Source organism: Ovis aries, chromosome 14 (assembly GCF_016772045.2).
Source record: "Ovis aries strain OAR_USU_Benz2616 breed Rambouillet chromosome 14, ARS-UI_Ramb_v3.0, whole genome shotgun sequence".
NCBI lineage: Eukaryota > Metazoa > Chordata > Mammalia > Artiodactyla > Bovidae > Ovis > Ovis aries.
Genome location: NC_056067.1, coordinates 14,430,068 through 14,442,247, shown reverse-complemented (window position 1 = coordinate 14,442,247; position 12,180 = coordinate 14,430,068). Strand labels below are relative to the sequence as shown.

Below are 12,180 nucleotides of genomic sequence, written 5' to 3'. Positions count from 1 at the left end.
TATGAGATGACTGATAGGGGGTAGTCTTCCTGATATGCAAGCAGTTGTTAACAAATTGTATGCCCTGGTAAAACTCAAGCTAGATATGTGGAGAAATAGATTTTTATTTTTTAAGATTTTTCTCTTTTTGATGTGGACCTTTTTTTTTAAAGAAGTCTTTATTGAATTGGTTGGAATATTGCTTCTGTTTTATGTTTTGGTTTTTTGACCATGAGGCACATGGGATCTTAGCTCCCCAACCAGGGATCTGACTTGCACCCTCTGCGTTGGAGTTCAGTTCAGTTCAGTCACTCAGTTAAGGCAAGTGTTAACCACGGAACCCCCAGGAAAGTCCCTCGATTTTATTTACATGTAACTGGGTTGACTGGTCTTAAATATCATTTTGAGTCATTTGAAATGAAGAAATGTGTCATAGAAATTTTGTGTTTAGACATTTCCCCTCCCCTATCCTAAATGTTCTTGCTCTCTTCCTTAGGATATGGTCTACCAGATGATATTGTGATAGAAAAGAGAGGCAAAGGAGACACTTTTGTGGATTGTACGGGTGCAGATATTAAAATCTCAAGCATAAAATTTGTCCAGCATGATGCCGTAGAAGGAATCTTGAGTAAATATCTGAATATTTCATTTATTATTTTTTCCAGGCTTTGAAGAAAAGCTTTACTTCCCCTGGAAGAGAGAATTTAATGAAATACCACTTTTGAGTAGTATGAAAAGCTGGTTAATTATGTACATAGCTAGACAACTTAGGAAGCTTACTCTAAAGTGAAAAATAGTTCAGTGTATTCTTGAAAATTTTATATTTGTTTCTGAGTGATCATTTTTTTCTACTAGAACATTCCAATATGTGATCTGTGTTCTTTGTATTTGATTTAGTCTTGGACTCAAACCAGCTATCTTCACATTGTGATAGTATTTGTTTCCTGGGATTTGTATCCCCTATTTTGAATTGGGCCTCCTTTTCTTCTCTCTTGTAAGACAGTCATGAAAGTTATTTTCATAATTTTTTTTTTGTAATGAGAAGTGATTTTTGACATGATTTTGCATTTCTGAGGTCAAGTCATTCTTTTTTAAAAATACTGCTTTTAGATTTTAGAAAATAGCTCAAAATAGTCATTGTTTTTATAAATTAAGAATTCATAATTTCAGTAACAAAGTTTAAATGAGAATTATTTAGACTGTATCTAATATCAACTCTAGGCCATTTCGAATATTATAAAAGATACATTACTTCTTAAAGCATTTGATTGCATGTTTTCATCATAGTCATTCACCGTGGCAAGACTACATTGGAAAACTGTGTACTGCAGTGTGAAACCACAGGAGTCACAGTACGAACTTCAGCAGAATTTTTAATGAAGAACTCAGATTTATATGGTGCCAAGGTATGATCATCTCTTACCCTTTTGGGGAGTAGCTTAGGTTTTAAGTTCTAAATAGATAAATAAAATGTAGGACAAGATGTAAATACATACTTCTGTTCTCTTTCTTCAGAGAACTTCAGATACTTACATGCATTAAGTTGGCCAGACTCAATTGTATAATGTTCTTCTTATTTAGCATTTTCAAAACAGATTATTAGGAAGACAGTAATGCATCTCACAGTTTCTCTGTCATACCTTTAAAAAAGAGGTTAGACTTTTCAAGTTGTAACTTTGTAAGTGATGTAGTAACTGAAGCTTGTTTGCTGTTTTTAAATCAAATTTTTATTTTGAGATAATTGTAGATTCACATTCTGTAGGAAGAAATAATACAGAAATAGCCTATATGTGTGCCTTTTACCAGTTTCCTCTAATTGTAATGTCTTCCCAAACTATAGTACAGCATCACAACCAGGATAAAATTCAGTTAAGTTGAATATTTCCATCACTATAGGGATCCTTCATGTTGCTCTTTAAAGCTGTCTGTGTGCCTCTCCTTCTGACCTTCTCCTTAATCACAGGCGAATGCTAATATATTCTCCATTTCCGTTATTTCATCATTTCAAATATGTTATGTAAATAGAATCATACAGTATATACCCTTTTGGAATTGGCTTTTTTCATTCAGCACAGTTCTCTGGATCTGCATACAGGTTGCTGCATCTACCAATAGGTTCTTTTTTTATTGCTAAGTAGTACTCCGTGTATGATTGTTCCACACTTTTAACTGTTCACTTGTTCAGTAACATCTGTTGTTTCCAGTTTGGGGATTTTGTAAATAAAGCTACTGTGAACATTGGTGTACAGGTTTTTGTGTGACCATCATTTTCATTTCTCTGGGGTAAATACCTAGGAGTATAGTTGCAGGACCTGTGGTTAGTTGTATGCTTACTTTTTTAAAAGAAACTGCCAGACTTTTCCAGATTAGTTGTACCATTTTACATTCCCACTAACAAAGTCTGAATGATCCAGTTTGGTATTTTTGATCCAATTTTTTGTATTGGATCCAATTTTTGGTTTGGTATTATGGATCCAATGATCCATATTTGGTATTTTCACTACTTCTTAATTTTAGCCATTTTGATAGGTGTGTTTTAATTTGTATTTCCCTAGGAGAAGGCAGTGGCACCCCACTCCAGTACTCTTGCCTGGAAAATCACATGGACGGAGGAGCCTGGTAGGCTGCAGTCCATGGGGTCGCTAAGAGTCAGACACGGCTGAGCGACTTCACTTTGACTTTTCACTTTCATGCATTGGAGAAGGAAACGGCAACCTACTCCAGTGTTCTTGCCTGGAGAATCCCAGGGATGGGGGGGCGTGGTGGGCTGCTGTCTATGGGGTCAGACAGAGTTGGAAATGACTGAAGCTACTTAGCAGCAGCAGCAGTGGTTAATAAATGATGAACATTTTTTTCATGTGCTTTTTTGCTACCCTTACCTTCAGTGAAAAATTCAAGACTTTTGTACATTTTCTGATTGGATTTTTTTTTTTTTTTTTTACTATAGAGTTTTGAGAGTTCGTTATAAATTCTAGATAGGAATCCTCAGTTGGGTACATCATTTACAGATGTGCTAGTGTGTAGCTTGTTTTTTCATTGTTTTCATGAGGCTTTTACAGACAGAACAAAGTTTTAAATTTTGATGAAGGCCAGTTTATCAATTTTTCCTTTTATGTGTAAGAACTCTTTGTCTAGCCCTAGGGTGCAAAGATTTCTCCTGTTTTTGTGCCAGTACCATACTGTTTTGATTACTATACCTTTGTAGTATAGCTTGCGATTAGGGAACATGATACCTCTTGTTTTGTTGTTCTCTCTCAAGATTGTTTTGGCTATTTGGGGTCTTTTGTGTTTCCAAACAAATTTTAGAATTATTCTAGTTCTGTGGAAAATGCCATTGGTGTTTTGATAGGAATTGCTTTGAATATGTCGATTGTGTTGAGTAGTATGGTCATTTTAACAGTATTCTTCCAGGCCACCAGCACAGTATATCTTTCCATCTATTGGTGTCATCTTTGATTTCTTTCATCAGTTTCTTACGTTTTCTAAGTGCAACTTTGTTTTTTCTCTTGGCCATGCCGCATGTCATATGGGATCTTAGTTCCCTGTCCAGCGATTGACCCCACACACCCTACAGTGAAAGTGCAGAGGCTTAACCACTGGACTGCCAGGGAAGTCTCATTAAATATACAGGTTTTTTACCTCCTTAATTAGATTTAGTCGTAGGTATTCTTTTTGATGTGATTGTAAATTGGATAGTTTTTTAAATTCCTCTTTCTGATAATGAGTGTATGGAAAGGTAACAGATTTGTGTATGTTAATTTTGTATTCTTCAATTTTGCCAAATTCATGATGAGTTCTAGTAGGATTTTGGTGATGTCTTTAGGATTTTTGATGGATAGTATCATGTCATCTAAAAACAGTGATGGTTTTACTTCTTTCCTATTTGAATTTCTTTTCTCTCTTGTCTGATTGCTGTGGTTAGACTTTCAGTACCACATTGAATAATAATGACAAGAATGGGCATCCTTTTCATGTTTTCCAGATTGTTAGAGAAAATACTTTCAGCTTCTCACCATTGAGTATGGTATTAGCTGTATATCATTCATTATATTGATGTATATTCCATTAATGGACACTTTGTTGAGAATCCATACATGGATATTGAATTTTGTCCAAAATTTTCTTTGCAGCAACTGAGATGATCAAATGATTTTTTTATTCTTTGATTTGTTAATGTGTTGTGTCATGTTGATTGATTTGCAGATATTGAACCATCTGTGTTTCTCTAGGTTAATCCCACTTGATCATAGCATATGATCCTTTTAATGTATTGTTGGATTCTATCTGCTAACATTTTGTTGAGGATGTTTTTCATCTATGACTGTCAAGAATATTGGCCTGTGATTTTTGTGTGTGTGTTGTCTGTTTCTGGTTTTGATATCAGGGTGATGGTGGCCTCATGGATGAGTTTGGGAATGTACCTCTTCAATTTTGGGGGATAATTTAAGAAGGATAGATGTGAACTGTTCTTTGTATGTTTGGTAGAATTCACCTGTGAAGATGTCTGGTCTTGGACATTTGTTTGCTGAGAGCTTTTTGAATTACTGATTCAGTTTCATTACTGGTAATTGATCTGTTCATATTTTCTATTTATTCCTAATTTGGTCTTTAAAGATTGTACATTTCTAGAGATTTATCTATTACTTCTAGGTTGCCCACTTTATTGGCATAAAATCGTTCCTTGTAGTCTTAGATGATCCTTTGTATTTCTGTGGTATCAGTTGTAACTTGTCCTCTTTCATTTCTCGTTTTATTTGGGCCCTCTCTCTTTTTCCTTTGTGAGTCTGGCTGAAGGGCCATCAATTTTGTTTATATTTTCAAAGAACCAGCTCTTGATTTCATTGAACTTTTCTATTATTTTCCAGTCTCTACTTCATTTATTTATACTCTGATCTTTGTTATTCATCTCCTTATCCTGACTTTGGAGTTTCTTTGTTCTTTCTCTAGTTCCTTTAACATTGTGTTGTTTATTTGAGATCTTTCTTGTTTTCTGAGGTAGGCTTGTTTCACTGTAAACTTGTCCCTTAGAACTGCTTTTGCTGCATTCCATAGATTTTGGATCATTGTGTTTTTATTTTCATCATTGTGTTTTGGATCATTTGTTTTCATCTGTCTCCAGGTTTGTTTTTTTTTAAATTTCTTCAGTGACCCATTGTTTGTTTAGTATCATGTTGTTTAACTTGTACATGTTTGTTTCTTGCAGTCTTTTTTCTTGTAGTTGATTTCTAGTCTCATACCATTGTGATCAGAAAAGGTGCTTGATAGGATTTCCGTTTTCTAGAATTTTGAGATTTGTTTTCTGGCTGTAGAATTGCCATATGCACTTGTAAAGGATGTCTTCTGCTTCTTTTGAATGGAATGGTATTTATTAAGTCCATCTGGCCAGTGTTTCCTTATTGATTTTCTCCCTAGGTGTATCCATTGAGGGGGTGTTAGTAGTCTACTATTATTGTATTACTGTCAGTTTCTTTATATTCGCCTGTGTCAGTGCATACATATTTACAATTGATACATCTTCTTGTTGGGTCTACTCCTTTATATTTATGTCATTTCCTTTGTTCTCTCTCGTTACAGTTTCTGTTTTCAAGTCTATTTTGTTTGGTATAAATATTGCTATCCCAGTTTTTTTTTTTTTTTTCATTTGCATGGAGTACCGTTTTTCATTCGTTCATTTTCAGTTTGTGTGTCTTTAGATCTGAAGTAGTTTCTTGTAGAGAGTATATATACATGGGTCTTATTTTATATCCATTCAGCTACTCTGTGTCTTAATTGGAGAATTTAGTTCATTGGAAGGACTGATGTTGAAGGTGAAACTCCAATACTTTGGCCACCTCGTGCGAAGAGTTGACTCATTGGAAAAGACCCTGATGCTGGGAGGGATTGGGGGCAGGAGGAGAAGGGGACGACAGAGGATGGGATGGCTGGATGGCATCACTGACTTGATGCACATGAGTTTGGGTGAACTCCAGGAGTTGGTGATGCACAAGGAGGCCTGGTGTGCTGCAGTTCATGGGGTCGCAAAGAATCGGACACAACTGAGCGACTGAACTGAGTCCATTTACATTTAAAGTATTGATAGAGATGTATTTATTATCATTTTGTTCATTGTTTTGGGGTTGTTTTTGTAGTTCTTTATTATTTCTTTCTTTCTTTTTGTTCTCTTCCCTTATGATTTGATGACTGTCTTTGCTGTTATACTTGGATTCCTTTCTCTTTTTCTGTCTGTTATAGATTTTTGATTTGTGGTTACAGTGAGATTTATATATATATATCAACTCTTATGTATATGTAATTATTTTAAGTTGCTGATCTCAATTTCAAATACATTTTTAACAACTCTGCAGTTTTATTCCCCTTCCCCTACAGTTACTGTTTTTCGACATTTTATTTTACATCCTTTTGTAATCCCTTAACTACTTATTGCCCATATAGATGATTTTACTATATCTTTTAATCTTCCTGTGAGCTTTGTACGTGGTTGATTTACTACTTTTACTGTATAGCTGCTTTTATCAATCAACGAGCTTTTCCTTTCATAATTTTCATGTTTCTAGTAGTGACCTTTTCTTGTTTGCTTAGAGAATTCCATTTGAGATTTCTTGAAAAGCTGCTTCTGTGGTGCTGACTGCTTTTAGTTTTTGCTTTACTTTTGATCTCTCCATCAAATCTGAATGAAAGCCTTGCTGGATAAAGTATTCTCTCTCTTTTTTCAACATAGTATATAATTCATTCTATGTGAAATGTCCAGGATAGCCACATCTATATGGATTAAAAGTAAAGTAGTGGTTGCCTAGGGCTGTGCATAGAGTGGGGAAGAGGGGATTGGAGTAATAGCTAAAGGGTACAGGGTCTTGTACTAAGACGATGAAAGTGTTTTAACACTGACTGTGGTAATGGTTGCATGACTCTGTGAATATCCTAAAAACGATTGAATGGTACATTAAACTTAACTGGGTGAATTGCATGGTATGTGAGTTGTATCTCAGTAAACGGAGAGTGATGCAGCCAGGATGGTGGGATGCCTCCTCTGGGCTCCAGTTTTCTCCTTAACCCCCGCTTAACTTCACTGTCCCTGCAGGGTATCTTCCTTCCCACCACATTTCAGGCCAGGAATGTCTTATGTGTCCCTGGCCATCCCTGTTGGCTTTCTCTTCTTTTGGACAGACCATGCAGTATGCTGGCCTTTTTATCAGCTAGTGTCCAATATGGGGATTTCTTTTTTGTTTATTTGTTTGTTCAAGCATAGTTGATATATTACAATATTGGGTTAGTTTCAGGTGTACAGCAAAATGAGTCTGTTAAAACATATATATGTATATGTATTTTTTTCAGATTATTTTCACAGATAAAGTATTCTTGATTTTAGTTTTTTTCCCTTTTATCACTTTAAATATATTGTGCCCTTTGGCTTTCAGAGTTTCTGCTGGAAACTGTGTAGTAGTGGGGAGCATTAGTTATTTTAATTCACAGAAATGATTTTCCAGTTATGTTGGTATATTCTTGAACTGGTGTGCTTTTCAAAATGTAGAGCCTTATTTCTATCTACAATTTACAATATTTTACTAGATTTGAACACTGTTCTCCAACTAATTGAGTATATCTAAGAGAATGGTTATTTTTAGTATGTGCCTCTTTCAATGTAATTGTTAACTGACATTTTTGGGGCAGAATCAGAAAACTAATTTGTCCAGAATGAAAGAGTGAAATAGTAATCAAGTGTTGAAACTCTTAGCCATTGTTTTGTGTGTGTGTGTCTATATGATATCTGAATATGATAAATGATAGACAACTTGCTGGAAATTAAGCAAATGGAAATGTTGATTAGAAATACTTAATAAAACTTTCTATGAAACACTTTATATTTGTGCTACATTTAAAGTCTAAGAAGTGATAAACCTTCTTTTATAGTCCTGCCTATTTAAAACTGACTGTGATTACTTTAAAATGTAATTTGTAGGGTGCTGGTGTAGAAATATATCCTGGGAGTAAGTGCACTCTGAGTGATAATGGGATCCATCACTGCAAGGAAGGGATCCTCATTAAGGTGAGCCCCTGCTGAGATACCCTCTTTCCAAAGGTAGAATTTAGGTTTTACCTAAGAAACAGTTATGTTTTATGAAATTCCCATGTTATTTCTGTTTCCTGTTTTAAAAAGCATAAACAGTATATAAATTTTAATGATATCAATAGTTGGTGGTTGAAAATCTCTTGTAAATACTTTGCTGCCCATAGATCTGCAGAAATAACAGGAATGCTGTGTCATTCAGAGCTCAGATTGTGCTACTGCATATTAATAAGCATAGCTTTCTATTTTATTTTTAGAATAGCCTGAAAAAAGTGAGAAGATTTTTAAAGCAGGCAGTGTTGAATGTGACAGTTCCTTGAAACATTTGTTTTCAATGTCACAGGACTTCTTAGATGAACATTATGACATTCCCAAAATATCCATGGTGAATAATGTCATACATAATAATGAAGGTTATGGTGTTGTCTTGGTGAAACCTACAATTTTCTCTGATCTGCAAGAAGACGCCCAAGATGAAACTGAAGGTATGGTATATTTAGTAATTTTCTAAATAAAATCTCTACCTAGTTTATTTCAGCATTAAGCTCCAATTAAAGATAGAGATCTTCTCCTTAAAAAAAGATAACTAGCATACACTTAGGCACAGAGATAGAGAAGCCTGGTAAAGCTATAATATGGAGTCTAGTGTGAAAGAAACTTTCAAGGTTCCCCATCCTGAACCCCGCTCCTACCTCCCTCCCCTTCCCGTCCCTCAGGGTCATCCCAGTGCTCTGGCCCTGAGCACCCTATCTCATGCATTGAACCTGGACTGGAGATCTATTTCACATATGATAATATACATGTTTCAGTGCTATTCTCTCAAATCATCCCACCCTCGCCTTCTCCCACAGAGTCCAAAGACTGTTCTTTATATCTGTGTCTCTTTTGCTGTCTTACATATAGGGTCATCATTACCATCTTTCTCAATTCTATATGTATGCATTGATATACTGTATTGGTGTTTTTCTTTCTGACTTACTTCACTCTGTATAATATGCTCCAGTTTCATCCACGTCATTAGAACTGATTCAAATGCATTCTTTTTAATAGCTGAGTAATATTCCATTGTGTATATGTACCACAGCTTTCTTATCCATTCATCTGCCAATGGACATCTAGGTTGCTTCCATGTCCTGACTATTGTAAACAGTGCTGGGATTAACACTGGGGTACATGTGTCTGTTTCAATTCTGGTTTCCTCGGTCTGTATGCCCAGCAGTGGGATTACTGGGTCGTATGGCAGTTCTGTTTCCAGTTTTTTAAGCAATTTCCACACTGATCTCCATAGTGGCTGTACTAGTTTGCATTCCCACCAACAGTGTAAGAGGGTTCCCTTTTCTCCACACCCTCTTCAGCATTTATTGTTTGTAGACTTTTTGATAGCAGCCATTCTGACTGGCGTGAGGTGGTACCTCATTGTGGTTTTGATTTGCAGGAAATTCTTGAATTCCAAGCCATGACCCAGATCACTATGAAATCTCAGCCATGCAGGATTATGCCTTGGCATGGGTGAGGAACGTTTAAAGGATGATGAGCTGTCCTTCTCATCCTTCAAGGTCCACTCCAGCTATCTGTTAGTTCTTTTTCTCCTCACAGTTCTATAGGTCAGAAGTTAAGGTGAGCTTGGCTGGGTTATCTGCTTAGGGTCTCACAAGGGTGAAAGTGAGATATCAGCTGGGCAGGGCCCTTATCTGAAATCTTTGGGAGAGAATCTGCTTCCAAGTTCCTTATGTTCTCGGCAGAATCAATTTCCTTGAGGTTGTAGGACAGAGATCTCTTATTTTTTATTGTTATTGCCAGCTGTTGGCTAGGGGTTGCTGTCAGCTCTTAGGGATCGCTATTGGGTTATTGCCCCCATGACCTCCTCCATTCCAGCAACAGAGGACCTCCCTCAAAGCAAATCTCTCACGCTTCAAATCTTTCTCACGCTTTAAATCTCTTTATGCTTTCTTCATCATCCAACCAGGGAAAACCTTGCTGTTAAAAGATTCATATGATTAGGTTAGGAATACCTTCTTAAGGTCAACTGATAAGTAACCTTAATTACATCTGCAAGGTCCTTTTACCATTTAACAGTCGTAAAAGTAACAAGGGGCAGCCATCATAGGGCCATCTAGAATTCTGCCTGTCATAGGCAATCACTTATAAAGCTGCTAAATTGGGAGTTCCTTTAGGGAAACAAAAGTACTAGTACTGTTCTGTTTATCTTTGTATCTAGCTTCTAATACAGTGCTCAGTAAATACCCAGGAGAGGTCTGTTGAATGAATGAGATCTAGGATAAAAAGAGAAAATTCGAAGTTGGTAATCCTGTATGAAGGTCAGGAAGCCTTGACAATTAATACAACTGCTTGTTGAGACACTATGGCAGAGTTTGGAAAGTCCAGTCAAATGACACAGGACCCCTTGACAGAAATAACTTGAAAGCTCTGATAGACTGTAGAAATACATGTTTTAGTTGGGTTAGTTTGTATATTTAACTCAATTTTTATAATATGGCTTTTTCTTTTCCCAGAAAATAAAGCACTTAAAGTTCAGACAAGTGGAGAGGCAGATGAGGCTGGGAGAGTGGATCTCGAAGAGCTGATTCAATGCGCAACTGGTAAAATGGAGCTTTATGCGAGAGCTGAGCTTTCTGAGCAAGTTGAAGGCAATTGTGAAATTGTAAATGAACTAGTTGCTGCCTCCACACAAAAAGGCCAGATGAAGAAGAAAAGGTTGAGTGAACTGGGGATCACACAAGCTGATGACAACTTAATGTCACAGGAGATGTTTGTTTCAATCGTGGGGAACCAGTTCAAGTGGAATGGGAAAGGGAGTTTTGGCACATTTCTTTTTTGACCACTGTGATGTAAATAGATAGCAAAATATTGAATTTTGCACGTTGCCCCCAAGAATCACTGCTGCTATCATACTTTGCTTCATGTCTGTATTTTGTATCTGATATATTCAGTTGGATTTGAGTGAAATGTAGCTTTATTTCTCTCTGCAAGCGTTGCACGTAAAACACTTTCTCTTTGTTTAATAAAGTCATAAAAACAAAATAGAAAATATTTGGAGATTCTTATCCAGAAAGCCTTGCTTTCTCAAATATATAGTTCCCACATTGTCTATTAATAACTTTCTAGTATAAATTAGCACTTCAAAGATGAAGAAAAAAGGCAGAGAATGCCAGGTGATTGCACAAAAACATAGTGTATCAATATGCAGTGTTCTTGTAGTTGTCTTTTTAATCCCAATTATAGTGAGTCTGATATCCATGCTTTATTTGCATAATACTTAAAATATTTGCATGAAAGCTTTTATGATTGGGAGGTGACCTGCCTTATCAGACTTACTGAGACTCTTGAGTGGAAATGCCTTTTTATGTTGAACTTTTATGTAATCATTAAAGCAATAACAGCATAGCAGGTTTGAAACAGGAATGAAATGTGTTATTCAGAGCCAGTGTGTACATAGAGCATTTTCCCTGTTGCTGAATATGAATGATTAAAAAGAAGGTACTTTTCTGTCACCATAAAAGTACTCTGATCAGATTTCTTACATAGGCAAAATGATTACCTATAAACATATCAGCTCTATGTTCTTGATATCTTATTGTAAAGTACAGCTTTTAAAAATATTTATATTATAAAAAAGTATATGTGACATTAATGTTCTTACTGATTAAAATTGCAATGATGAAAATAATGAATCTTGTAATATTTTTTCAAATGCATTATGGGCCATAGTGCATGTGTGCATGTGTGATCTTTTGAAGTACATACAGTATTTTGACATCATTTTAGTGTTTCAGAAAGAATATTAAAATTTTTTCTCAGAGAAATTGTTTCTTAAATTTGAATAAGTTGTAGTTTTATTTTTCAGATGCTAAAAAAGTGTGGAAGAATTTGTGTTAGATTTTTCATTTGACCATTGCAAGGCATCTTTCTTTTACTCTTTAAATCCTATTCCAAAAGTAATACCAATTAATTCTGTATCACTTGAGCTAAATTCTTATTTGAAAACCATTTATTCAACTTAAAAAGATCAAATTGGTTTTCTGATTAAATTTCTGTTTTATCTTAGAGTTTAGATTTTGTTTATTTTCTCTGGTAACTTACTAGATAGAGTGTCAAGAGAATGACCAGGTAAGTCA

The 12,180-nt window shown here is 35.6% G+C and overlaps 1 protein-coding gene across 2 annotated transcripts in view; it reads left to right on the top strand.

The window, feature by feature from the left end:
* Positions 1-11,729, top strand: part of SHCBP1 (SHC binding and spindle associated 1) — a 30,345-nt gene extending 18,616 nt beyond the window's left edge. Inside the window, exons 9-13 of one of the 2 annotated variants that reach the window (XM_015100422.4) lie at positions 476-607; positions 1,267-1,385; positions 7,937-8,023; positions 8,388-8,529; positions 10,558-11,729. In XM_015100422.4, coding sequence (XP_014955908.2) covers positions 476-607; positions 1,267-1,385; positions 7,937-8,023; positions 8,388-8,529; positions 10,558-10,883 — 806 coding nt within the window. In that variant the 3' untranslated portion in view covers positions 10,884-11,729. The remainder of the gene's footprint in view (positions 1-475; positions 608-1,266; positions 1,386-7,936; positions 8,024-8,387; positions 8,530-10,557) is intronic. The other variant, XM_042231574.2, reaches the window with a different exon arrangement.
* The last annotated feature ends 451 nt before the right edge of the window (positions 11,730-12,180 follow it).